The 25,695-nt window shown below is 38.2% G+C and overlaps 1 protein-coding gene across 1 annotated transcript in view; it reads right to left on the minus strand.

The window, feature by feature from the left end:
• LOC150078287 (uncharacterized) overlaps positions 1-25,695 on the minus strand; it is a 910,840-nt gene that overhangs the window by 482,164 nt on the left and 402,981 nt on the right. Inside the window, 1 exon segment of the mRNA XM_090384522.1 lies at positions 1,797-2,049. Within this exon segment, the coding sequence (XP_090240648.1) occupies positions 1,797-2,049 (253 nt within the window).

The following is a 25,695-nucleotide window of genomic DNA, read 5'->3' on the forward strand; positions in this document are numbered from 1 at the left end:
AATCTAGCAGTTTTCCGACCCACTTAACACTGCCTCGATAGCATCAGCAAACATTCTTGCACCCTTTCTATTTAAGTGTATCCCATCCCTGTAGAAGCAGTCTCTCCTGTTAACAAGTACAGACCAGGCTGAAAAAAATTCTACTCCTTGAGCCCTGCACAATCTTTCCAGGGCCGAATTGATCGACAGGGCTCTCATCATATACTCCCTTTTATCGTGTTTGGGCAGAATTGCAGACACTTTCACATTCAACTCTAATTCATGGCTTGTTTTCATCAGTGACCTGTACTTGTGAAGTAATTCCACCTTTCTCCTACTCTTAATATCATTAGTGCCAACGTGTACAACTATATCACCTTTTGTGCCCTTAAAAGATGATATCCGCTCTACAACGTCATCAACCTTTGCCCCTGGCAGACATACCCTGGTCCTGTTCCACCTATCCTTTTTACAAAGCATGTTTCCCGTTTCCCTGACAATTTGGGGACTTCCCCTGAGTCCAAGGATGCTCTAATATTTATGGCCAAGAGTTTGTTTAATTCCTTTGCCACCTCCTTTCATATAACTAGATAGATCTCATCCACCCCAGTGCCTTTCTTTTGTTTAACTTCAACAATTTCTCCACCAATTTGCTCTCAGTTATTACAAAATCATTAAGTACCCTGTTACAGTTTGATAAACTTCTGGCCTTTTCCTCCCTTAATAACTCCTCATGTGTGAATGTAGATGCAAAATACTCATTCGGATTATTAGCTATCTGAGCAGGATGATCAACAATCAAACCATTGGGATGAAGTGGACCAATCTGATTCTTCCTTCTAGAGTTTATATAACTAAAGAAGTCCTTGCTGTTTTTCTTATCATCCTTTTTCCAAAGTTTTCTTGTAATCTACCTTCACTTTCCTAACCTCCTTTGTGACTTGATTATAGACTAGCTTATATCTGCCCTAGGCTTCTGTATCACCTAATAATTTATATGCATCCTATGCATTTTTCGTCTCTGCTACGAGTCTCATTAGTTCATTTGACAATCATTTGACAATCATTTAGGCCTAAACTTTGAACAATATTTCTTAATAGGTATGAAACTTTTAATAGCTTCCATGATTAATTCCTTGTATGCTTCCCACTTAGAATTTACTGTTGGTAACATCGTCAATTGAACTCACTGTACAGAATTTAAAAACTGTCTGAGACCACTGTACTCACCTTTATGGAAGCAAAAACCCTTCCCTTTACCCTGATGGTAATTATATCTTTAAGTAAATCCCACATCAGTACACTATGATTACTGCCACCTAGTGGTTTCTTTATCTGTAAATTCTTTATACTCGAATAATCACTGCTGATAACTAGATAAAAATTATTACCCTCTCTGGTTGCCTCTCGAACATGCTTCTGCAGAAATCAATCATCCAATAAATCCACAAAAATCTTGCTACTGCACGATTGACCAATGCACAAGTTGCAGTTAATATCTGAGAAGTTAAATCCCCAATTATAACACAATTTGATTTACTGGTCCATTCTATTTCTGTGTACAATTGTTCATTGTACTCATTAGAGTCATTAGGTCTATAACACACTCCTACACTCATTTTTGCTTTCGCAGTGCTTATGTCACACCAAACTGACTCAACATTGTACTGTCCATCTACGTGAACTGGTGTTTCAAATCAAATAAGAACATCAATACAATCCATATTGGTGTACAGGAGAAACATGCAAAAAAGTCACCTTCGGTTGCAGCTTATTTCATACAAATATACAAAGTAAAATGATAATCAGTAACTTACTTCTAAATGATGTCCATCTTGAGCTGGCAGTACTATAATACTTGGCATACCTTTAAGAACTGCTCTTAGATCCCGAAGAAAGCTGCCAAAAAATGGAATTACTTTGCTGTGTGGCATATCCAGAGCCCTACTAATAGCTTCTCGATATTCAGCAGAAGGTTCAGATGTTAACAAAGCTTTGCTTAAAAAGTCCATTGAAGCAACTTGATCTTTGTCTGATAATGATAACCAAAATGGTTTCAGTTTTTCAGATCTAAAAATAAAATATAGCAATGATTAAATAATTGTGTCAGGAACTGAATTAAAATCATATATGAAGTTCTGCAAGTTTATACAATGTAAAGATTGCTTACTGCTTTTTTTCAGTGCAAGCTATAAAGATATTTAAATAAGTGGATATTTTAAAAGAAATACTTGAATGTATTCAACTATTCCAAAAATAATGTTTAAATTTATATACATTCAAAAACTGCCTTGCATTTGATGCAAGAAGTGTATGCAAAAACTGTACAATTTTTATATCATAGTAATAAAATATAATGCAAAACAGCACTTAACAAAAAATTATTCTTTTTATTAACTGATTAGATTATGCTGCCAAGGATATTTGGTTAATAATTTCTTACTTACAAAGATGAATGCTAGTATGGTTATTCACTAATTCAATGGAAAAACTCATAGTAGCTTAATTTAGAGAAGAATGAGTGTGTGAGAGAGAGAGAGAGAGAGAGAGAGAGAGAGAGAGAGAGAGAGAGAGAGAGAGAGAGAGAGAGAGAGAGAAAATAAAACTGAATAACATTGGGGAGGACAGTAAAAAATTAGTGATTAACAACAGAGCTGCATGGGCATAATCTTTGAGGCTGTGCACATTATGAAAGAGTCCACCAGTGGTTAAATGACAGGATGCATTGAAGGGAACTACAACACTTTTTGGAAAAGTACTGTGCGAGGAAAATGATTTCTCTACAGCAGGGGTGGGCAACTTCTTTCGTCAGCGGGCCGAATGAAATTTTTGTATCATGATGTGGGCCGAATGAAATTTTAGCATCATGATGCAGGCCGGAATAGATTGAACGATTTAATAAAAAAAATCAGAACCTAAAAAATGTTATATTACTTGAATTACCAAATTATTAATGTATTTTTAAAAAAATATATCTGAATGTCCAATTATCATTGAAAATGCGGCATTCGGCATCAATTTTTCTTTTTTTTTTTAACTGGCTCATTTTATGGGCTATAAATTATATTAAATTAAAAATTGTAATAATTAGAAAAGGCATAAAACATAAAATATCTCGCACCAATATTATTTTTTTCAATAAGAAGTCAAACCCAAAGGAACTTCGTTCGATCGATGCTACAATAATAATTAGGAAATAACTCTTTGACGCTGCGTAGAATCACTTGGTTACTTTTGTACTGGCCGCGATTCCCGGTTGAACTGAATTAAGCCGAACGTTTACAGGGAGTGTAGTCAGGTATGGATTTTCTATATTTATGTATTTACCAAGGGGGCCGGATGTTGCCCACCCCTGCTCTACAGAGTAACATTTCACTGTCTGCCACATGCAACTCAATCTATTCACATAATTTTTGTTACGATTTCTTCAAGAATAGAGTTTCCAGAAATGAAAATATGACAGTTGAAAAAAAAAATTAATCAGAGTTTTAGCGAGATTACATCAATAAACAGAGAATTAGAATTTGATGTTCTGCATGCATATGTCATAAACAAAAAACATCTAACTGCATTATATGTTTCATTAGACAATCTACACCAGTCACAGACATTCTCTCAGATATGCCAGACAAGCTGCACTTGCTACCTGGGAGTCTAAAACGCTGATGGAACTGATATTCAGGTGATACTCAACAGAGCTGCATGGGTGGTCCACTCAAGTCAAGTGGACCCAATTTCGGCGAAGTCCGGACGGTCTGTGACAGACAAATCCTCTGCTTTCACCTTCACAATGTTAGTAATCCTGGGTATAACCTCCATGCACAAGTACATGGTGGGTGACCACACAGGTGTGAACCAACGTAAGCAGGGGTCGAGGTGTGGTGCCCACACCATATGGAGGAACAACGGCACTCTATGTTACCAGGCAGTACTAGGTGGTAGATGACTCTCGTCAACCGGTGCAATACCACCATTTTGCTTATTGGAGGCTTGAAGTGGGGGAACCCACGTTTAGTCTCCAGAGCTAAGTTCCGGTCAACACTTCCCTATCTCTTCCATCATGCAGTATGATTGATGACTTTTGAGGTTAGGATGAACATCGTGGTGAGATCCAATATTCCTTACATTTCGAGGGTACAGCTCTAAAACGGTGTTTGTAGGCCGGCCGCTAGTTAGTACACCGGACCAAACTTATTGGTAACTCACTAGGAGGCTTCCGGATCAGCTAGTGTATAATCTTGCTACCTCTACTCTGCCAGATAGTGGCTGACTGCAGGGAGTCCGAGTAGAGTAACAAGAGCCCAAGTATACAATATTTACAAACTAATTAGTTAAAAAATTTCTTGATACTACTCTATTAGTGACATATAAAAAATTTGATTTGTTATACTAACATCTATCTCTGTTCTAATTTTGATATACCAGAAATACAATTCAACTGTTGGTACATTGAAAGAATAGTATATACATATGTGTACAATTATTTTCATCTACTTCATTAAACAAACTCTTCCCAATTTCACATTCCTTCTATAATCAGTAATTGGATAACTTTTCTTAAAAACAGATATATATATATATATATGTGGTTATTATGTTTGGATTTATGTATTCTATATGATTTGCGTGTTCTTCTGTGCAGCGTTAATGCCATTGTTATTTTGCCTTTAGGCCAACTGTGCACTGTGCATTGTACGCGCCAGTATATATTCATTTAATTGTAGATTGCCATCGATTAATGGCCCTTCACATATAAGTATCATTGTTCATAGAACCCTGCAGTCAAGCCAGCCTATCTTCATTTCATGTGGGCTATCTTAATTTCATGTGGCCTATACATTTTAAATATAACGCTAAACGATAATGATTTTTCATAGCATTTTGCTGATGAAAACATTTTTATCTGTAGCAAGATAAATCCTAATTACAACATAATAATAATAGTACATCTCAAAGACTGTACAAACATATAAAATGATATAACATATTGCGATTACATCACGTGGCCATCAATCCCCTACTTCATTGGGGGTTTTGAGTGGATTGACAGCCCTTTTCGATGTAATGCTTCATACTTACTCGTTTCTGTCTGTAATGTGATGTAATCACAATACGTTATATCATTTTATATGTTTGTACAGTCTTTGAGATGTAGTATTATTATTAGGTAGTAATTTAGGATTTATCTTGCTACAGATAAAAATGTTTTCATCAGCTAAATGCTATGAAAAATCATTATCGTTTAGAGTTATATTTAAAATGTATAGGCCACATGAAATGAAGTTAGCCTGGTCTAGGCTGGCTTGATTGCAGGGTTGTATGAACAATGATACTTATATATGAAGTGCCATTAATCGATGGCAATCTACAATTAAACGAATATATAGTAGTAGTAGTGGCACGTGATGCAAGAAAGCAAATGTATGAGCTTATGCAGCATCAGCCAAAAAAAAAAAAAAATCACACCATTCCCTCCAAATGCCTGTCCAGTTCCTCCTTAAATTTATTCAACCTATCAACTTCCACAACAACAGATGGAAGTTTGTTCCAGCAATTAACCACTCACTGGCTAAAGTAAAATTTCCACACATCTATTCTACATCTGTCCTTTCTTGATTTGAATTTATGCCCCCTTAGGTTCGTATTCTGAACAAGTGGAAGGATCCCATCAGAATTCAGCGTGCTGAACCCATTCAAGGCCTTATACACCTCAATCAGATCACCACGGAGGTGCCTAGTCTCCAGCCACTGCAATTTGCAGAACTTAAGCCTCTCTCTTGATAAGAGGATCTATTCATTCCCCTCACCAATCTTGTTGCCCTTCTCTGTACACGCTCAAGTAAATCTACATCCTTCCTAAAATGAGGCCTCCAGACCTGTACGCAGTACTCAAGGCGTGGCCGGACCATTGCCTTATACAGAGGGATAATCACCTCCTTTTCCCTGCTAGCAAAATTCCTATATATATCATTGACAAAACCCCATGACCTGCCCTGGCAGCCTGTCTGCATTGCTCAGAAAACTTCATATCTGCCTGCACAATTACTCCCAGTCTTTTTCATTTTCTACCACCTTAAGTGTAGTACCACACAGTTGGTATGTTTCTCTGGGGTTACTTCTACCCATATACAGTACTTTGCATTTGTCAAGGTTAAACTTCAGTTGCCACTTCTTAGCCCATCTGCCCAAATTATCTAGATCCTGTTGCAGTAGCACACTGCCATTACTGTCATTAACAACCCTGCCAACCTTTATATCATCTGCAAACTTCGACACTAAGCCTGATATACCTTCATCAATATCATTGATAAATATACAAAACAACAGTCGACCCAACACCGAACCCTGTGGGACTCCACTAATAACATTAGTCCAAGAAGAGCAGCACCCATTGATTACCACCCTCTGTCTTCTCGCACTTAACCATCCTTTTATCCATTGTAGGAACTTACCCTTAATACCATTCTGCTCCAATTTGTACAATAGTCTTCCATGCGCAACAGTGTCAAAAGCTTTCCTGAAATCCAAATATATGATATCAAAATTATTTTTTGTATCCAGTTCCTTTCTAACCACATCATAATAACCAATCAAATTTGTCAGACAAGACTTTCCCTTAACAAACCTATGTCGTGTCTGAATTTTTGCTGCAGCCTTGTCTAGATGATCTTGCAATGCATCTTTAACCAGTGACTCCATTATTTTACCCAGAACGGAAGTTAAACTAACTGGTCTGTAATTACACGTGTCACCCTTCGATCCCCCCTTTGTGAATTCGGGATACATTTGCACATCTCCAGTCCATGGGGACCTGTCCTGAATCCAAGGATGCTCTCATAATTATGGCTAGAGGATTGTACAGAAATTAATAGAAATTAAATGGGAAGCATTTAATTTCTATTAATTAAATAGAAATTTAATTAACAAATGAGAAAAGATAATATGGGTTAAATTAAAATTTTGTAAATTATGTGTTAAATTTAAATTTTGTAAAAATAGTGTCAGAATCAGCAAACTGGGATAAGCGACACAAAGCCCTACGGGTATGTATCAGATTAAATGAGAATAAGTTCTTACTTCCTTCTTGTACTGTGGTAGTCAGATTGAAAAGGGATCAATTCCTGCCTTCTGGTTGTTTTATGTGTGCTGATTAAATGATACTGTGCAGCCAAGCTTTTCATTGACTATGGCGTGATGGTGAAATTGCTGTAGGCAATATGTCCTATGTCGATGAAAATGTTCTGATAGCCTTGAGAGGGTTTTTATTTGAGTTAGTGGGGGGGGGTTTCCTATGATGGAGGAAGGAACCCATATAAATGAAATGATGTGTTTATACATGTACAATAAGTGTTAGTATGATTAAATACAAGAAGTATGTTAATGCAAAAGTGTGTTAATGTAAATATATAGGAAATGCTATCCCCTGGACAAGGTCCGGTATAGCTTTTCTAAGGCATAACGACCCGTGTATATCCGAGGGGATAGCTATATACATATTTACAGCCTCCTTCAATGTGAATTTTCACCCTGTGTCTCTAGGTTTTATACTCTGTTTGTAATTAAATGAAGGGATATGATATGAACGTTATTATGTGTTTAAAATAATACCTTAGGTGGGATTATTCTGTTGTTGGGAGTTTGATACAAGTTGATAAATTACTAATTATTAGATTGTCTGTTTTTTTTGGGGAGGGGGTTGAGGGGGAGAAGACAGAGAGTGGTAATCAATGGACACTGCTCATCATTGACTAATGTTATTAGTGGAGTCCCTCGGGGTTCAGTGTTGGATCCATTATTGTTTTCTGTATTTATAAGTGATATTGATGATGGTATATCAAGCTTAATGTCTAAGTCTGCAAACGATACAAAGGTTGGCAGGGTTGTTAAGGACACTACTGACGTTATGCTGCTGCAACAGGATCTGGAAAGGTTGAGCAGATGGGCTGAGAGGTCGCAAATGAAGTTTAACATTGAAAAATGTAAAGTACTACATATGGGAAACAGCAACCCCAGAGCAATGTATCAACTCTGTGGTACTACACTGTCTAAGTCTGCCAGGTCAGTGGTAGAGAATGAAAAGGACCTGGGGGTAATTGTGCATGCGAATATGAAGTTCTCTGAGCAATTCAGACGGGCTGCAAGAGTAGCTCATGGTGTCTTGTCAATGATATACAGGAATGTTTCTAGCAGGGATAAGGAGGTGATTATTCCCTTGTATAAGGCAATGGTCAGGCCACACCTTGAGTACTGTATACAGGTCTGGAGGCCTCATTTCAAGAAGGATGTAGAGCTGCTGGAATGAGTACAGAGAAGGGCAACAAGATTAGTGAATGGAACAAAGGGTTGCTCTTAAGAAGAAAGGCTTAAGTTTTGAAAATTACAGTGTTAGGAGACTAGGAACCGGCAGGGTGATCTGATAGAGGTGTATAAATTCTTGAAGGGTTTGAGCATGCTCAATGCCGATGGGATTCTTCCTCTTGCTCAGAATAATCACCTCAGAGGGCATAAATTCAGACTGAGGAAAGACAGATGTAGGATAGATGTGCGGAAATTTGCCTTTAGCCAGCGGGTAGTTGGTTGGTGGAAAACACTTCCATCCCTTGTTGTGGAAGTTGATAGCCTAAATAAATTTAAGGCTCAGCTGTACAGGCATTTTGAACGAACAGAGGGGTGAAATGGGAGTGGGTATATATTTTTTTTTTTTTTTTTTTGGCTGATGCTGCATAAGCTTGCTTTTTTCATCATATGCCTCTATTAATGCTAATGCTAATATATCCAAGTTGGTCTGTAATCAAGTCACAAAGGAGGTTAGGCAGGTGAAGGCAGATTACGAGAAATCTTTGGCAGAGGATGCTAAGAAAAACAGCAAGGATTTCTTTACATATATAAACTCTAAAAGGAAGGGGATGAATCTGATTGGTCCACTTGATATCGATTGTTCGACTGTTGATGTTTCTGCTCAGATAGCAAACAAACTGAATGAGTATTTTGCATCTACATTCACACATGAGGTGTTATTAAGGTATGAAAATGCCACAAGGTTATCAAATTGTAACAGGGTGCTTAATGATTTTGTAATAACAGAGAACAAAGTAGAGGAGAAATTGATGTTAAACGTAAGAAAGGCACCTGGGGTGGATGGGATCTATCCAGTTACATTAAAGGAGGCGGCAAAGGAGGTAAGAAAACCCTTAGCCATAATTATGAGAACATCCTTGGACTCAGGGGAGGTGCTCACAGAATGGAGATGTGCAAATGCGTCCCCAATTCACAAAGGGGGATCGAAGGGTGACATGAGTAATTATAGACCAGTTAGTTTAACTTCTGTTCCGGGTAAAATAATGGTCACTGGTTAAAGATGCATTGCAGGATCATGTAAACAAGACTGCAGCAATAATTCAGACAGAGCATGGGTTTGTTAAGGGAAAGTCTTGTCTGATAAATTTGATTGGTTATTACAAAGGAACTGGATGCAAAAAAAAATTTTGATATCATATACAGTGGATTATTTGGGCCACCGATTAATCTGGACAGCCGTTTATTTGGGGCCAATCCTAAAAATCAGAACCCAATGAAAAGGAGGAACTGACCGTACCACCTAGTTCAGTCAGATTTCTGGAGGTCACAACCATAAAACAATAAAAACAATTAGCAGTCACTTGTTTATTGGGCTTTTGTGTTAGTGAAATCTATCATAAACTGATAGTAAACTCGATCTTATTGAATTTGCGATAATACCGACAGCTGGAATTCTGTGGGTATTTATGGTAAAATGTGTTTAAACTTCTATGGAATATTCAATGATATAAAAAAAATAATTTTCAGAATCTCCTCTTCATTCCTATTTTTAAAGCTTCATAATTTGTTACTCCGTTCTCACTTACGTGTATCATGTTACTTGCAATTTGTGTGTGCCGTGTTCTCAGTTATTAATTGCTTATCTTTTTACTGTTTTAAATTTTAATCCCCACTCACAAATGACAGTGAACAGAAATGTCAACTAGTTTAGTTAGTATGTACATATTACAGTATGTATTAATTCTTCCGATTATCATGTATATTCTTCCGAATTTCACATATCATTTAATTTTTTAATTGGTAAGGTAATAAAATAAAGGGTAAATTTGTACTTAATATATCTTTACTTTTATAGCCTGTGGATAATATTCCTCCTATTTTTGCTAATTAGAATCAGTGTTTAATTTAATTAAAATTCAATTCACAGACGTGATCACAATGACCGCCGTTGTTACACATCGTATAGTGAACGGTACTTTACAATGGTGACTCCATCGTAACGTGATTTGATTGTACAGTGAACCAATTGTAATGGGGGGGCATTCTATTTTTAACTATTTGCACTAGTCCCGATGTGTCCCAAATAACCGGAATCGACTGTACTTGGATTTCAGGAAATCTTTTGACACTGTTGCACATGGAAGACTACTGTACAAATTGGAGCAGAATGGTATTAAGGGTAAGTTGTTACAATGGATAAAAGGATGGTTGAGTGAGAGAAGACAGAGGGTGGTAATCAATGGGTACTTCTCTTTATGGACTAATATTATTAGTGGGGTCCCACAGAGTTCGGTGTTGTTCCCACTGTTGTTGTTTTTTTTTTATTGGTAGTTGTTGGCACATCGGCTTCTGTGGCCATAATGCACCTCCCAAGTTTTTGCAGTCCTTTGATCCAAGTCTGAGGCGGGATTCGAACCCGAGACCTTTGGGTTGCCAGGCAGGCACTTTACCCACCCGGCTAGCCCAGCCGGCAGGTTGTTTTGTATATCTATCAATGATATTGATGAAGGTATATCAGGCTTAGTATCGAAGTTTGAAGATGATACAAAGGTTGGCAGGGTTGTTAATGACAGTAATGGCAGTGTGTTACTGCAACAGGATCTAGAAAATTTGGGCAGATGGGCTGAGAAGTGGCAACTGAAGTTTAACATTGACAAATGCAAAGTACTGCATATGGGAAGAAGTAACCCCAGAGAAACATACCAACTGTGTGGTACTACACTTAAGGAGGTAGAAAATGAAAAAGACCCGGGAGTAATTGTACAGATAGATATGAAGTTTTCTGATCAATGTAGACAGGCTGCCAGGGCAGGTCATGGGGTGTTGTCAATGATATACAGGAATTTTGTTAGCAGGGAAAAGGAGGTGATTGTCCCACTGTATAAGGCAATGGTCAGGCCACGTCTTGAGTAATGCGTGCAGGTCTGGAGGCCTCATTTTAGGAAGGATGTAGATTTGCTTGAGCATGTACAGAGAAGGGCAACAAGATTGGTGAGGAGAATGAAGGAATCCTCTTACCAGGAGAGGCTTAAGTTCTGCAAACTGCAGCAGCTGGAGACTAGGCACCTGCAAGGTGATCTGATTAAGGTGTATAAGGCCTTGAATGGCTTGAGCTCACTGAATTCTGATGGGATTCTTCCACTTGTTCAGATTACGAACCTAATTTAGGAAGGACAGATGTAGAATAGATGTGTGGAAATTGATAGGTTAAATAGATTTAAGGAGGAACTGGACAAGCATTTGGAGGGAATGTGTGATTTTTTTTTTTTTTTTTTTTTGGCTGATGCAGCACAAGCTTATACACCTGCTTTCTTGCATCACATGCCACTACTACTACTACTACTACTACTACTATTTCTTAGTTGGTATGAAGATCCTAGTAGCATCTAAGATTAATTCTTTGAATGCTTCCCATTTACAATTTGTTGCTGGTAACATCATCATCAGTTGGTCCCACTATATAGAATTTAAAAACTCTCTTAGACCACTGTAGTCATCTTTACGAAAGCAATAATCCTTCCCTTTACCCCTGACAGTAGTGACATCTTTCAGAAAATTCCACATCAGTACACTGTTGTCACTGCCACCTAATGGTTCCCTTATCTGCAAATTCTGAATGAATGAATAATCACTGCTGATAATCGGATTAACAGTAGTACCCCCTCTGATTGCCTCTCGAAATCATCCAAAATGTCCACAAAAGTCTTGCTAGTGTGGGAGTGACCAACCCACAATTATCAGTCAATGTCTGGGAAGTTAAAATCCCCTATTATGAGAAATTCTGATTTACTGTCCACTCTATTTCTCAGCACAATTGCTCATTGTACTCATTAGATTGATTAGGCCTATATGAGAGTAGGAGTGTGTTAACACTCATACTCTCATTTTTGCTTTCCCAGTTCTTATGTCACACCAAAAAAAAGACTCAAAATTGCACTGTTGTCTTTCTCAAATTGATGCACTTACTTCGATTTTATGTGTTTCTTAACTAACAGCATAACCCCTTCTTATCCTATCTTTTCTGTATACATTGTACTCCTGGATTAGGAGTACAATTAGGAGCATCCGTGGATTAGGAAAGGTTCCTTCAGATTGAAGTCGCACAAATGTATTTCTTATTTACAAGAGGGGTAACGAATGGAGACTTGAGCAATTAAAAAACTATAAGCTTGATTCCTGTTCCATGGAAAATACTGGAGTCGGTACTTACAGAAGTATGCAGGTTTGGGAATGGAGCATTATCAATACAAAAATAAACCTGCATCACCATTATGAGTAATTATCACGGCTTTGTTGACACAGGATGGGGAGAGGAAGGTATGCTTCACTTGAGAAATGAAATGGAATTATAGGAAAATTAAAACAGGATTGGAATTATGTGAAAATTGGAGCATGGGTTTATTAATGGTGGAGGTATCGTGTCAGACCAATCATATTAGCTAGTATTATGCAGTAACAAGGAACTGGATGCAAATAATTCTGACATCATATATTTAGATTTCTGTACAGCTTTTGGTACTGTTTCACACGAAAGACTGCTGTACAAACTGGAGCAGTGTGTTATTAGAGGACAAGTTACTGCTATGGATAAAGGTATGGTTGAATGGCAGAAGACAAGGTGGGTGGTTATAAATGGGCACTGCTCTTTTTAGACTAATGTTATTAGTGGAGTCCCTCAGTTCAGTGGTGGCAACCTTACTGTTTGCAATATTTATTAATGATACTGATGAAGGTATATCAAGCTTACTGTGTACATTTGTAGATGACACAAAGGTTGGCAGGGTGGTTGATAACAAGAATCAAGCATACAACTGCAGTGATAACTAGAAAACTTAAGCAGATAGGGAAGGTCAACCCTTCCCAATCTCTTCCATCATGCAGTATGATTGATGACTTTTGAGGTTATGATGAACGTTGTGGCGAGATCCAATATTCCTTACATTTCGAGGGTACAGCTCTAAAACGGTGTTCGCAGGCCGGCCGCTAGTTAGTACACCGGACTGAACCTATTGGTAACTCTCTAGGAAGCTTCCAGATCAGCTAGTGTATAATCTTGCTACCGCTACTCTGCCAGATAGTGACTGGAGGGAGTCCGAGTAGTGTGTATGTGGGGAACATTGTCGAGGCCACGTTATGTCAAGGATCTGGGTATATTCTTACCACATGTACGCCATATCCAAAAATTTCATTACTTCATACAGCATGTACCACCTACTTTTTCTTACTATTGAATACACCATGAATTGTCAAACTAATAGAGCAAGCTTATCTGCGAAAAGATCTAAACCTCCCAAGGACTTCCTAATTTATTTCACAAATATACGTGGTCTCAATTCTAATCTCAACAATGTCCATTTCCACTTGCAGTCTGCCAAACCCCATGTAATTTTTCTGACAGAATCTCAGTTATCGATTGATTCATCTACTGCTCATCTCAGATGCCCAAATTATTCGCTGTATGATTCCTTTCGCCTCAAAGGTGGTACTTGTGCATATGTCCGTTCTGATATTCCCTGTCAGAGATTTGGCAATTTGGAATCTCCTCTCTTTGATCTTCTCTGGCTTAAAATCTCTCTACCTCATTGTGTCAAATTCATCTGTTGTCTCTACCGTTCTCCCAACTCCACTAATCACTTGGAGCTCTTTGACTTCCTCTCTTTGCAACTTGACTTTCTCCAGTCCAACTTTCCTAACAGTGAAGTAATTTTCCTTGGTGATTTTAATGTTCACAACTCAAGCTGGCTTCCGTTTTCTAGTCACACCGACCCACCAGGTTGAGATGCTGAGGCTTTTGCAATTACTAATGACCTAGCACAGATTGTTCATTTACGTACAAGAATACCGGACAATCCTAATCATACAGCCAATATGCTTGATCATTTTCTCACAAACAACCCTTCTAAGTAAACGGTCGAAGTGAGAGGTCCTTTAGGCACTTCAGATCACAACTTGGTGACTGTCTCTTCTCCAATGGAACCTTTATCTCATGTCTATTCCCAACCACGTGTTGTTTGGCATTACAAGAATGCAAAATGGGATGACCTGTGAGACTTCTTTTCTTCTTTTCCTTGGTTGGATTACTGTTTCAAAACTTCTGATGTCAATGTTTGCTCAGATCGTGTCAGTGAAATTATTCTTGCAGGAATGGAATCCCTTATCCCACACTCCACTTTAAAATCTCGTCCTTTATCTAAATCTTTTTTTTTTCCAATAAATGTGCTAAGGCTGTCCAAGAGAAGAATGTTGCATATCGTAATTGGCTTGTTTCTAATTCTTCAGTTTCATTTTCTGCCTACACCAAAGCTCGCAACAGTTGTAAAGCAGTTATTAATCAGTCCAAACTAGAGTTTGAACAGGCTAAGAGTAGAAAACTTGCTTTTTGCCCTAATGGTAGCCGAGCATTCTGGTCTCTTGCCAAAGCTATTGGCCGCAACTTTTGCCCATCTTTGCTCCCACCTCTGTCCAAACCAGATGGTTCTGTTGCCACTTCAGCCAAGGATAAAGCTGACCTGCTAGCATCCCATTTTTCTTTGAGCTCATGTATTAATGATCTTGGTAAAACACCTCCCACCATTCCCAACATGCTCCATTCAATGCCTCCTGTAGTCTTCCGTCAAAATAGATATCAGAAGGATTTTGATAAATCTTGATGCTAAGAAAGCTCCAGGTCCTGATGGTATTTCTCCACTTGTTCTCAAAACCTGTGCTCCTGACTTACTCCTATTCTTTGCCGCCTTTTTTCACTTTCTTATTCCAAAGGTGTTTTTCCTTCTGCTTGGAAATTTGCTCATATCCAGCCAGTTCCTAAAAAGGGTGACAAATCCCTCCCATCCAATTATCGTCCCATTGCAATTACTTCTACTCTTTCTAAAATAATGGAGTAATCAATTAACCGCCAACTCTTAAACTACCTAGAAACCTTTCATCTGATCAACGATCACCAGTATGGATTCCGTCAGTGTCGATCCACTGGAGATATTCTGGCTTATGTTACCCATTTATGGACTAATTCAATGGAAAGGTTCGGTGAAACACAAGTAGTTGCTCTTGACATCTCAAAGGCTTTTGATCGTGTTTGGCATAGAGGTCTTCTAAACAAGCTTCCGTCTCATGGTTTGCCAACTGTTTTTAGTAATTGGTTAATCAGTTTTCTCTCTGATCGCTCACTGAGGGTGATGGTAGATGGCTCTCTGTCTTCTAACTTCTCTACTAATGCCGGTGTCCCCCAAGGTTCAGTTCTTTCCCCCAATCTTTTTCTCTTGTATATCAATGACCTTCTTCCATTGACTGGAAATCCTATCCATAGTTTTGCCGATGATAGAACATTGCATTCAACTTTCCATTTTGAGAAACCTTGTCCTGCTGAATCAGCTTCAACTTCTCGAAAATCTGCTACCAATTCCCTAAATGCCGATCTTCAGGTAATTCTCCAGTGGGGCAAAGACAACTTAGTTGATTTAAACCCTTCTAAAACTCAGTCTTGTCTTATATCTCGCAAAAAGGATTCTTCTGCTCCTATGCTTATCTTTAGTGACACTCCGATTTCTAGGCAAAATGATATATCTCTTTTGGGGATTACCCTGACTTCTACTCTCTCTTGGCACAAGCACATTACAAATATTGCTTCCTCTGCATCTAAAAAACTTGGTTTTCTCTTTCGCTCTTGGCGTTACTTTTCTTCCAAACAGCTGCTCACTCTGTAGAAATTGCAAATCCGCCCTGCCATGGAATATTGTTCCCACATCTGGGGTGGTGCCCCCAAAACCTCTCTCAGGCTTCTTGATTCCATTCAGAAGAGGGCAGTTAGGTTAATTAATGATTCGTCTCTAACAGAGTCTCTCTAATCGCTTTCTCATAGATGCACTGTTTCTGCTGCATGCCTCTTCTACAGATACTTCCATGGGCACTGTTCTTCTGAATTGGCTTCTATAATTCCTGCTCTCTCTTTCAAAACAGTCCGAACACGTGCCACCACTAGCCAACATCCATTTACTGTCCAACTTGAAACCCACAGAACCAACTTTTCATCTTCCTCATTTATTCATTCAACTGACGTTTTCTGGAACAACCTTCCTTCATACGTATTTCCTGAAAATTACAATCTACAGAAGTTCAAGTCCAATGTCAACAAATATATTCTTTCGTCTACTTAACCTCAAACCCAAGCACATTACTAAGTACTATAGGTTCTAATACCTCTCGTGTTTGGGGTTCACATAAAAAAAAAAAAAAGATGAACTGAAAAGCAGCAAATTAACATTGGTAAATGCAAGGTACTGTATATGGGCAGAAATAATTCCAGAATAACATACAGATTACCATACTTAAATTGGTTCGGAACAAAAGAGACCTAGGGTTAATTGTACAGTCAGACATGAAGTTCCTTGGGCACTACAGACAGGCTGCTAGAACAGCTCATGGGGTTCTGTAAAAGATATACAGGAACTTTGTCTTCAGGAACAAAGAGGAAATTAACCCATTGTATAAGAAAATGGTTAGGCCACACCTACATAAATGTCTGGAAGGATCATTTTAAAAAAATGTGGATCTCTTGGAACAGGTGCTGAGGAGAGCAATCAGATTAGACAAGAACGCAAAATCTACTGCTGACTCAGTTGGTGCGACATAAGCACTGCGAAAGCAAAAATAAGAATAGGAGTATGTTATAGGCCTAATGACTCAAATGAGTACAATGAACAATTATACAGAGAAATAGATTGGGCCAGTAAATCAGAATGTCTTATAATGGGGGATTTTAACTTCCCGGATATTGACTGGAATTGTGGGTTGCTCACTCACACACTAGTCAGACTTTTGTGGATTTATTGGATGATTGTTTTCTTCAGCAGCATGTTTGAGAAGCAACCAGAGAGAGTAATACTCTTGATCTGGTTATCATATCGTGTATTAATAATTTGCAGATAAAGGAACCACTAGGTGGCAGTGATCACAGTGTACTGATGTGTGATTTACTTAAAGATATAATTACCATCAGGAGTAAAGGGAAGGGTTTTTGCTTCCGTAAAGGTGAGTACAGTGGTCTCAGAAAGTTTCTAATTCTGTACAGTGGGATAAACTGACGATGTTACCAACAGTAAATTATAAGTGGGAAGCATTCAAGGAATTAATCGTGGAAGCTACTAAAAGTTTTGTTATTTATTTTGTTATTTTTGTTTTTTTTTAGGAGCATTAGCAACTAAGGCCATATTGCTCTGGGAATATGCGGTGGTCATTCCCTGACCTTTCCACATCCTCCGTATTTGTGGTGACGGGCTTGAACCCGGTCTAATCAAGAAGCGTGTACTACGCAGTGCTGCTCCTTCCCACCTGGCTACGGAGGCGCCAGTACTAAACGTTTCATACCTATTAAGAAATATTGTTCAAGGTTTAGGCCTAAATGGTTATCAAATGAACTATTGAGACTCATAACAGAGAGGAAAAATGCATGGGATGCATATAAATTATTAGGTGATACAGAAGCCTATGGCAGATATAAGTTAGTCTGTAATCAGGTCACAAAGGAGGTTAGGCAGGCAAAGGCAGATTACGAGAAATCCTTGACAAAAGATGCTAAGAAAAACAGCAAGGATTTCTTTACTTATATAAACTCTAAAAGAAATTGGATGAATCTGATTGGTCCACTTGATATCGATGAATCGACTGTTGATGATCCTACCCAGATAGCAAACAAACTGAATGAGTATTTTGCATCTACATTCACACACGAGGAGTTATTAAGGTTTGGAAATGGCAGAAGGTTATCAAATTGTAGCAGGATACTTAATGATTTTGTAATAACTGAGAGCAAAGTGGAGGAGAAATTGTTGAAGTTAAACATAAGAAAAGCACCTGGGGGTGGATGGGATCTATCCAGCTATATTAAAGGAGGTTGCAAAGCAATTAAGCAAACCCTTGGCCATAATTATGAGAGCATCCTTGGACTCAGGGGAGGTTCCCACGGACTGGAGATGTGTAAATGTATCCCCAATTCACAAAGGGGGATCAAGGGTGATACGAGTAATTACAGACCAGTTAGTTTAACTTCTGTTCCGGGTAAAATAATGGAGTCACTGGTTAAAGATGCATTATAGGATCATCTAGACAAGACTGCAGCAATAATTCAGATACAGCATGGGTTTGTTAAGGGAAAGTCTTGTCTGACAAATTTGATAGGATATTATGATGTGGTTACAAAGGAACTGGATGCAAAAAATAATTTTGAAATCATATATTTGGATTTCAGGAAAGCTTTTGACACTGTTGCACATGAAAGACTATTGTACAAATTGGAGCAGAATGGTATTAAGGGTAAGTTGCTACAATAATAAGTGGGAGAAGACAGAGGTAGTAATCAATGGGTGCTGCTCTTCTTGGACTAATGTTATTAGTGGGGTCCCACAGGGTTCGTTGTTGGGTCCACTGTTGTTTTGTATATTTATCAATGATATTGATGAAGGTATATCAGGCTTAATGTCGAAGTTTGCAGATGATACAAAGGTTAGCAGGGTTGTTAATGACAGTAATGGCAGTGTGCTACTGCAACAGGATCTAGATAATTTGGGCAGATGGGCGAAGATGTGGCAACTGAAGTTTAACCTTGACAAATGCAAAGTACTGCATATGGGTAGAAGTAACCCCAGAGAAACATACCAACTGTGTGGTACTACACTTAAGGTGGTAGAAAATGAAAAAGACCTGGGAGTAATTGTGCAGGCAGATATGAAGTTTTCTGAGCAATGCAGACAGGCTGCTAGGGCAGGTCATGGGGTTTTGTGAATGATATATAGGAATTTTGCTAGCAGGAAAAAGGAGGTGATTATCCCTCTGTATAAGGCAATGGTCAGGCCATGCCTTGAGTACTGTGTACAGGTCTGGAGGCCTCATTTTAGGAAGGATGTAGATTTACTTGAGCGTGTACAGAGAAGGGCAACAAGATTGGTGAGGGAAATGAAGGGATCCTCTTACCAAGAGAGGCTTAAGTTCTGCAAATTGCAGTGGCTGCAGACTAGGCACCTGCACGGTGATCAGATTGAGGTATATAAGGCCGTGAATGGGTTGAGCACGCTGAATTCTGATGGGATTCTTCCACTTGTTCAGATTACAAACCTAAGGGGGCATAAATTCAAATTAGGAAAAGACAGAGGTAGAACAGATGTGCGGAAATTTGCCTTTAGCCAGCGGGTGGTTAATTGCTGGAATAAACTTCCATCTGTTGTTGTGGAAGTTGATAGGTTGAATAAATTTAAGGAGGAACTGGACAGGCATTTGGAGGGAATGGTGTGATTTTTTTTTTTTTTTTTTTTGGCTGATGCTGCATAAGCTCATACACATGCTTTCTTGCATCACATGCCACTACTACTACTACTACTACTACTACTACAAAAGACTTTTACAAATAAATAAATAAATTCTTCCCTAAATAAATTTAAGGAACAACTGGACACAGTATTAGATGGAATGGACAGATAATGAGGTGAATAGTGATTTTTTTTTTTTTTTTTTTCAAGGAAGCGAATCCATCTGGCTGATGCTGTATGAATTGAGTGTGGTGCAGGATACAGTCACTCATGTTCAGGCCTTAGGCAGAGAGGTTGGTTTAAAGTCGGAGGGTCTCCCGCAGATGACAGTGGATCGAGTGGCACTGTCTCCCGCATAGCAAACAAAACTAAAGGGCAAGTCCATCCAGCACAACTTGCTGGAAGTGCTTCCTGTGGAACTGTGCTAGTGATCATCCAGAAGGGGAAGAAGTCAACACATGAAGTTGAGTATCGAATATATTCGTCAGGCATAACCCTCATCAAAAAGAAGGAAATTGTTACCTACCGGTTCTAAATAGCGGTCCCCAACACCACCAAACTCCACAAAACATATGAGGAAAAGATCAGAAGTACTCAGACCTAAGACAGGAAGTTAAAGATATGTGGCATATGGAAAGGTAATGACCATGCTGATCATCATGACGACCACGGGCATGATGATCTGGACCTGCTCTTGTAGACTGTCTGCATTTCTCAGAAAACTTCATATCTGACTGCACAATTACTGCCATGTCTTTTTCCTTTTCTACATGAGTGCCTCCGTAGCCAGGTGGGCAGGAGCAGCAGTGCATAGCACACACTTCTTGATTAGACTGGGGTTCAAGCCCACGACCAAATATGAAGGATGCATAAAGGTCATGGAATGACCACCACATATCCCAGAGCAATATAGCCTTAGTTGCTAATGCTCCTAAAAACCAAATAACAAACAACAAATAAACATTTTCTACCACCCTAAGTGTAGTACCATACAGTTGGTACTACACTTAGGGTGTAGTACCAACTGTGTGGTTGAAGAGGTTCCATATGGGTAGAAGAGATTCCTCTTCTACCCATATGCAGTACTTTGCATTTGTCAATGTTAAACTTCAGTTGCCACTTCTCAGCCCATCTGCCCAAATTTTCTATATCCTTTTGCAGTAGCACACTGCCATTACTGTCATTAACAAACCTGCCAACCATTGTACCATCTGCAAACTTCAACACTAAGCCTGATATACCTTCATCAATATCATTGATAAATATACAAAACAACAGTGGGCCCAACACCGAACCCCGTGGGACTCCACTAATAACATTAGTCCACAAAGAGCAGTGTCCATTGATTTTATCCATTGTAGCAACTTACCCTTAATACCATTATGCTCCAATTTGTACAGTAGTCTTCCATGCACAAGTGACAAAAGCTTTCCTCAGATCCAAGTATATGATATCAAAATTATTTTTTGCATCTAGTTCCTTTGTAACCACATCATAGTATCCAATCAAATTTGTCAGATAAGACTTTCCCTTATCAAACCCATGCTGTGTCTGAATTATTGCTGCAATCTTGTCTAGATGATCCTGTAAGGCTTCTTTAACCAGTGACTCCATTATTTTATCCAGAACAGAAGTTAAACTAACTGGTCTGTAATTACTCGTATCACCCTTCGATCCCCTTTTGTGAATTGGGGATACATTTGCACATCTCCAATCCGTGGGGACTTCCCCTGAGTCCAAGAATGGTCTCATCATTATGGCTAAGGGTTTGATTAGTTGCTTTGCCGCCTCCTTTAATAGAACTGGATAGATCCCATCCACCCCAGGTGCCTTTCTTATGTTTAACTTCAACAATTTCTCCTCCACTTTGCTCTCAATTATGACAAAATGATTAAGCACCCTGTTACAATTTGATAACCTTCTGGCACTTTCAAACCTTAATAACTCCTCATGTGTGAATGTATATGCAAAATACACATTCAGTTTGTTTACTATCTGAGCAGGATCATGAACAGTCGAACCATCAAAATCAACTGGACCAATCTGATTCATCCTGTTCTGTTTAGAGTTTATATAAGTAAAGAAATTGTTGCTGTTTTTCTTAGCATCCTTTGCCAAGGTTTCTCATAATCTGCCTTCGCTTGCCCAATCTCCTTTGTGACTTGATTACAGACTAGCTTATATCTGTCATAGGCTTCTGTGTCGCCTGATAATTTATATGCATCCAATGCATTTTTCTTCTCTGCCACAAATCTCATTAGTTCATTTGACAATCATTTAGGCCTAAACCTTGAACAATATTTCTTAATAGGTATGAAAAGTCTAGTAGCTTCCACAATTAATTCCTTGAATGATATTAGTATAATGTCACTTAGAATTTGCTGTTGGTAACATCATCAGTTGGTCTCACTGTACAGAATTTAAAAACTGTCCGAGACCACTGTAGTCACCAAATCCTCTCATACAAATACAAATCCTTAAAGAGTTTATAACTACTGGTCTCTGTAGAAAGATATGCTTGTGGGCTCTTTTGTTTCTTTTTGTGTTATTATTTTAGTAGTGCTTGTTTTTTGGAGTGCAGGCATGTTTCTCTTTGGATGGAGAGTTGTGTTTTCACTCCTTTAAGACTGAATCTTGCTTTGGTCTTTCTCTTTTCCATTCTTAATCTTATTTTATGTGTATTTTATATATTTATTTTATTTATCTTTACTTTATTCAGTTTTGTTTTGGTATTAGGTTGTTAGGCCCATAGGAGAAGAACTTTTCTTTACCTATAATCCCATTAACAATACATAAATTAATTTTCTGTATTTATTTCATGGTTCAAGTGTTTCCTAAGTTTATTTTAAGACCCAGATTACCTTAACAGAAGAGTAACTTAGCGGGAATGAAATAATGCATCTGAGATGTTGAAATATAGCATAAGAAAGTGTTCAATAATCATATAACTCATCTGATTTAAATAGTAACAATACCACCCAATCAAAGGGTTCAATACAGTTTGTTTTTGATTTTGAACCAAGGCCATGAGAAATTAGTATACTGCACCTGTATACTGAATGTTTTCTATTGTCAGTTCACTTTACTAGATGAAAAATTCTGAGTTTTGTAGAAATGACCATTCAACTTTTACCTGAGATCTATTAACTTGGCTTTAGTGTTAAAAAAACTCATGTTTCTCCTGTCTAGACAGGACTCAAACCCTAGGCCTTTACCGTGTATAGAAGAACAGCAATCATAACCAATCCCAGCTATGAAAATAAAGGAGAAATGACTAATTATATGTATCAAAAACAGTAGAGTATACTCAGCAATTTTAGAGCTATAAATATAATTTTTAACCATTTATTATCAGTAAAATAAACCAATAATTGTATTTCAATAGTGTAATTGCTGCATTTTATGCATTCAATTTTTGACAGTATATAGAGATTAAGAATAGAAAAAGTGCATCATGTGCTATTAGCACATGATTTTCTAGAGTTTTAAACAAATTAGTTTCTGAAATGAAGTACAAGGAGCTTTTGAAAAGTTTTTAGCCTGAGTATGAAGTGGAAGAGGCTGGTAACATGTTACTCTTCAACATAGTCCCCTTTGGAGTCAATACACTTTTGCCATTGATGCTGCAGTGTGTTGATTGCAACTGGAAGGAACGTTTTCTCTTGGGCCTCCACTGCAGCAATGATGTCACTGTTGCTGGAAAAATGGATGCCAGCCAGATATTTTTTCAAATTAGGAGATAGGTGAAAGTCCAAAATTGCTAAATCTTGTGAATATAGCGAATGGTCCAAGATTCCAAAACCATACTCATTCTGTGCAGCCATGGCAATGACGGACTTGTGAGTAGGCATGTTGTCCTGGTGGAATAAGACTTCTTTGATGAGTATTCCGTAGCATTTGCCTTTGGTATTTTCATGCAAATGCCTCACAAGGTCTGTGTAATATGCCCGTGTGACTGTTCGGCCTTCATGAAGATAATTCACTAGCAACATTCCATCAGCATCTCAAAAAAACTGATGCCATTACCTTGCTAGCAGAAGGAATCGACTTGGCTTTCTTTGGAGGGGGGAAAAGGGCTCTGTTTCCACTGTTTGGACTGTGCCTTTGTCTCCGGCTGAAAGTGATGGACCCATGTCTCATCCATCGCCATAAACCTTGCAAGGATATTTTATGGATCTGTTGAAAGCAATGCAAATGGCTAATTGACTTGATAACTTGTAGTTTGTTGTTTGTTATTTGGTTTTTAGGAGTATTAGCAACTAAGGCCATATTGCTCCGAGGATATGTAGTGGTCATTCCTTGACCTTTCTGCATCCTCCGTATTTGGTGGGCATGGGCTCGAACCCCGGTCTAATCAAGAAGCATGTGTTACGCACTGCTGCTCCTGCCCACCTGGCTACAGAGGCGCCAACAACTTGTATGCTTTTGATATGCTATCAGCAATTTTGGGACCTGGTGCGCTAATAGCTTTCTCATGGCGAACTCTGTTATTATGTAATACACACATCCAGGTGAGATGCACAAGACATTGGAAATATACTGAAGTGTCACCTGACAATCACTCATCAACAGGTCATGCACACTGTCAACAACTTTGGTATTGATGAACATTGTAGGTCTTCCACGATTTGGGTCATCTTCCAGGCTCTCCATCCATTTAAATTCTGCTGCCCACTTTTTAACCAGTGGGCAGCAGAATTTGTGCACAGCATTGGGGGAAGATACTGTAACCATATCCTCTTGAATTGCCTTTGCCATTAGTCCCATATTTTTCCAAATATTGGATGACTGTACAGTGACTGATTTTGTTCATCTTTCCTCATTCAGGCAACTTTGCTGACTTCAGGAGCTGTAATAAAAAAGAAAACAAAAAAACAACAAGGCCTTAATTGAAACTGCACGAAATTTAGTGGATTATTATTTGAATTGTAATTGTTATACATTAAGTACAGAAATTTTTGACACTGTACCACTATCCTTTCATACTCAGGCCACACACTTTTAAAATGCCACTCATATGCTGCTCTTTCTTTTCACTCTTTATGAAAAGAAAAAGACTATAGATTTAAGTAGAAAATTTGAAAAATCAAATCAGTATATACAGCTGTTAGAAGTAATCTAAAGACTAATTAAAGGCAATGTTTTAAACAGATTAATTTTTAAAAGTAATGTAAGAAGACAAGACTCTTAAGCACATTTCCCTTGTACACCTGTGGCTATTATCTTTGAATTATATGAGCTTGTGCGCCTTGTCGATATTTGAGAAGTGGATCGAATTATTATAGGTATTTAAACAATCAGTTATGTCAAATTAAGTATTTAAGTACATAAAATCTATGTATCTGCCTATAAATGCAGGGCCTGCCTATATATGCAGGGCCAGCACACTGGCTACAATTGCTGTTCTTCCAAACCATGTTGAAAAGGTCAATGGAGGAACTGTCATTTTGTTTTCCATAAAATGGCTGAGTTAGTCAGTCCTTCAGTCTCAGGAACTGTCTGCAGGGTCCTCACATGCTGTTTACTTGGGTTTTTATCCCACAAAACAAGCATATCAACTACAGAATATATGCAACATAAACACATGATATAATTATGCATTTTGGTGATAGCTGCCTCATTGTTTATTCTAAACAATCATAGTAACTGCACTTCAAACAAAAAACACTATGGTTATTGAGTATAAACATCCAGTTGACAACTGTCTCTGCATTTATTTTAAATGCTGAAATGCTAGTTATTGGGTTAGGTTGTTTAGAAAATGGGTATTCTTGTATATTCTTGTCTGTAAATTGGACCTTTCCAGGTGGGAGAACCATTCTATCCTCACCCTAGTGATACCTTCCTGCTTCTTTTTGCTTGAACTTTGGAAATTACTATTTAAAACTTTTAGACCAGCGATTCCCAACCTTTTTGACCCGCGGAGCCCTTTTTAGAATCAATTTCTATGGAGGAGCCCCTTAGGCTTACCCTATGTTTTCAAGCTAATGGCATTTAAGAGTAATGTTATGGGGGGGAATAGATAATAAGAGAATGTAAAGTAAAGAGATATTTAAACAATTGTACAATGTCTATGCGATAAAATTATATTTTACAGTAAGCCTAAATTAAGACATAACAT

This window comes from Mastigoproctus giganteus, chromosome 11, assembly GCF_048544385.1.
Source record: "Mastigoproctus giganteus isolate SK-2022 chromosome 11, ASM4854438v1, whole genome shotgun sequence".
NCBI classification, from domain to species: domain Eukaryota; kingdom Metazoa; phylum Arthropoda; class Arachnida; order Uropygi; family Thelyphonidae; genus Mastigoproctus; species Mastigoproctus giganteus.